Raw genomic sequence first — 3,635 nt, forward strand, 5'->3', positions numbered from 1 at the left:
GTACCGGTATTTTCGGTACCGGTACGGGTATGGGTAGAGGTACTGTACCAATCCCATCCCTAGTATAGATGATAAGTATCACAGTTACAATCTCTTGAATACTAAACATATACTTTCTTTGAAACGCATCTTACACACTCTCACATTTACTAATTGAAATTGCATGGGAGGTTAACTATAACTACTGACCGAGTAAGCTCAAAGCATACAAGATGAAGACATCATCCTTATTCTATTACTTCAAATAGCATTTAGACTCTATAGTACCCAGGGATCATGAAATCAAACATACAATCAATAACACAAAGCAAACGAATTTTATTGAACAATCGATCTGCTTATTTATACAAACTCGTTTGGGTTCATATAACCTAAACCATCGTGACCTTTGATGAATCGACGTGATGATTCATATTCAGTTTCTAGGTTTTAGCTGACACATACAATCATTATACATTAGTACATAATACACTAAAAGTAAACTTTAACAAATGACACATTAGACCTGTTAACTCTCACCCAAACGGCCAAACTTGTCATTCTACAATAGCGGTGAAGTTGAAGCTACCACAAGAGGTTCCTCGAGCTAGTAAAGATGAACTGAAACCCAACTTTTGATTCTCTAGATCCAAGAACAAGAAATTGTTCTCCATCTGAAATGTCCCAATCACAATTGCATCTTTCATTTTTAAACCACCATCGAGGAATGCAAGACATGCGGTGCCATTCCCAACGCGCTTCATCGAGTTGTCACCATATATTGTCCACTTTTTACCGCTTTCCATTTCAAGATCAATTGTTGGAACCCGAAATCCTTTCTCAACAGATCCGACCGCACTAGATTTTAGACACAGACTAAAGGGTTGAACTGATTTTAGTCGAGGAATGTTCGTGGTAGCCATTGAAAAACTTGAAACAAAGGCTTTATAGATATCACTTCTGAGTTTCGTGTATGGGGTGACGGTACTAAGCCTCACAGAAGCACTTTTTATTGATGGTATAGGAATGGATATTCCTCTAATAGAAATCCTATTGATTCTAATATGATATCCAAGGGATGTCTTATGCTTTCTTACCATTGGAGTGTAAGAAAGAATGCTTCTAAGATCAAGATTTGGAAAAGAGGTAAAATAAAAAGGCCCATCACCTAAAAATGTCACCCCAGGAGTCTTTGAGGAACTTGGTAGACAAAGTACAAATTTGTTTGCCACGTCAGGTTTATCGACCTGACGTGGAAAAGCCAAAGCGGACCACGAAAAGGCTGCAACTCCGTCGACACCTTTAGGAAGTGATATTAACAAGGAGGAAGGTGCACATGATACTACCAGCTCTACTCCAAAAGTTTGACCTGACAATACAGCAATGTTTCGACCATCAGTTCCGTAAAATATGACCAAATCTGTGGTTAGTTGTGATAACTTGCACGACTTTGAGACGGGATTCACCGGGGTGACTGCACATATATTGCAACCATATTTTGCTGTAATATTGAGAGAAGGGCAACTAGGATTGATATAAGAGTGGGCTTCTTTGCAAAGAGTTCTGTCACATCTCAAGGGAAATCTACATCCTTCCTCTAAACCACAAGCAACCATCGGAGGGTTACGCACAACACAATCTCGCCATGTGAAAGGAGCATCGAGGTCAATGAGTTTATCTCCTCGAGGAAGCCATGAAACACTGTGAAGAGATGTTTCTGCGTCCTTCAATATGGGCAGAACTAAGGTATTGAAATGTGTATAATAATATTGGGATAACACATCACGAGAGCAGGATACTAAAACAAAGAAAAGTAGCTTTACAAGATGCATATTGTTTTCTTGTGAGCAAGTAAACTATGAAGGTGTGCAATGAAGGGTGGAGTTATCGATTAGCTTTTATATAGCGTATAAAGTTATATAGTAAAACACCATATGGATTGTTTATTGTAATATAAATGCGAAGGAACATGAAGCTTCATCGTTAAAGCAAGTAGCAATATAAGTCGCAACTTGTAATAACAAAAAACAATGAGCATGTTGTAAGACCTTACTATTAAGGGTGTTTGATACGCTACTGAGGGTAGACTTGAACAAATAGGTTAAAATTGTGTAGAAGTCCAAGAATGATTTAGATTCATCATTTTGAAAACCAAGCCAGTCTACGAATAATAATAATAAAAAAAAACCCTCTCAGGCAAACACCCTTGTTTTAAAATATTTCTTTGTTTTCGTATAACATTATACTAGTTTAGGGGAGGAGGGGTGGTTCACTAGTGATAGTTTCTATCACTCTCACTATCCAATCAAGTCATGCCATGTGTACAACCAATATTCTATCATTAGTGATAGAAATATAGAGGGGGTGGTATCACTAGTGATTGGATTCTATCACTCCTAATATTTTTTAATTTTTTATTTTAAATTCCATTTAAGTGATAGCATATTACTCTCACAAAAATGTAGTGGGTGTTCCACGTGTCAAAAAAAGGTGGTCAACTGGACATGCAATGGGTCCAGAGCATAGGTGTCACACATGCAAACAATGGATACATTCAAGTTTCACGCGTTATGTTTTCAACTCATTATTATTTTAACGAGTGATACTTAGGCCGGCGGCGGTGTTCCGTTCTTGTTTAACGAGTGATGGGGGTGGTATAACGGACCACCCCGTGTGCCCTTAGAACCTCATGCATTACACGGTTTGAATAAATGCAATTTTATATACCAAATAATAAAAAATATATATTTAAAAATCTCGTTTATTACACGGGTTGAATAAATGCAATTTTATATACCAAATAATAAAACAATATATATTTAAAAATCTCATTTATTACATTGGTCGAATAAATGTAATTTTATATATTAAATAATAAAAAATGTTATATCTTTAAGAACCCCGTGTATTGTACGGGTTGAGTAAATTTAATTTTATATATTAAATAATAAAAAAATTACATTTTTAAGAACCTCGTCGAGCTGAGGAGCGAGACTAAGTTCGACCGTTAGGGAGACTAAAGCAGGAGTCTGTGTTATACGGGTTGAACACGTGTAATTTTATATACCAAACAATAGGGAGACTAAAGCGGGAGGCTGCGTTATACGGGTTGAGCACATGTAATTGTATATACCAAACAATAAAAAGTTATATCTGTATAAATCCTATGTATTATATGTATTGAATAAATCTAATTTTATATACTAAATAAAAAAAAGTTATATTTTTAAAACCCCGAGTATTACACGAGTTGCATAAATGTAATTTTGTATAGTAAAAAATAAAAATGTTATATCTTTAAAAAATCTTGTTTATTACACAGGTTGAATGAATCTAATAAAAATTTATATCTTAAAAAAAAACTAACGGATATACTTGATATACGATGGATGGGGTGATTGCGGTGAATGTTCTTATAAATGTCACAACATAGTGATTACCGTATTTGAGTTGAGAACTGAACACGAAAATATAAGTATAGAACCAATAAACACCTTTTAAACATTTTTTAAATAGGTTATACCCTTAAGTATTTTAGTTTAATAAAATAAATAAATCTTTTAAATTAACTGAGTTATGGCTAAATGACATAACTTGCAAAGGTTTGCAAACATCGAGTACGTTTTCTGTAATTACTGAAGACAAAGGACACAGTT

General features: G+C 34.9%; 1 protein-coding gene across 1 annotated transcript; it reads right to left on the reverse strand.

Moving 5' to 3' along the window:
* Positions 1 to 298: 298 nt before the first annotated feature.
* LOC110929396 (chitinase CLP) lies at positions 299 to 1,839 on the reverse strand. Its single transcript, XM_022172549.2, has one exon. It carries the CDS (start codon positions 1,809 to 1,811, stop codon positions 537 to 539), a length of 1,275 nt encoding a protein of 424 aa, XP_022028241.1. The 5' UTR covers positions 1,812 to 1,839; the 3' UTR covers positions 299 to 536.
* Between the last annotated feature and the right edge of the window lie 1,796 nt (positions 1,840 to 3,635).

This window comes from Helianthus annuus, chromosome 3 (assembly GCF_002127325.2).
Source record: "Helianthus annuus cultivar XRQ/B chromosome 3, HanXRQr2.0-SUNRISE, whole genome shotgun sequence".
Lineage (NCBI taxonomy): Eukaryota > Viridiplantae > Streptophyta > Magnoliopsida > Asterales > Asteraceae > Helianthus > Helianthus annuus.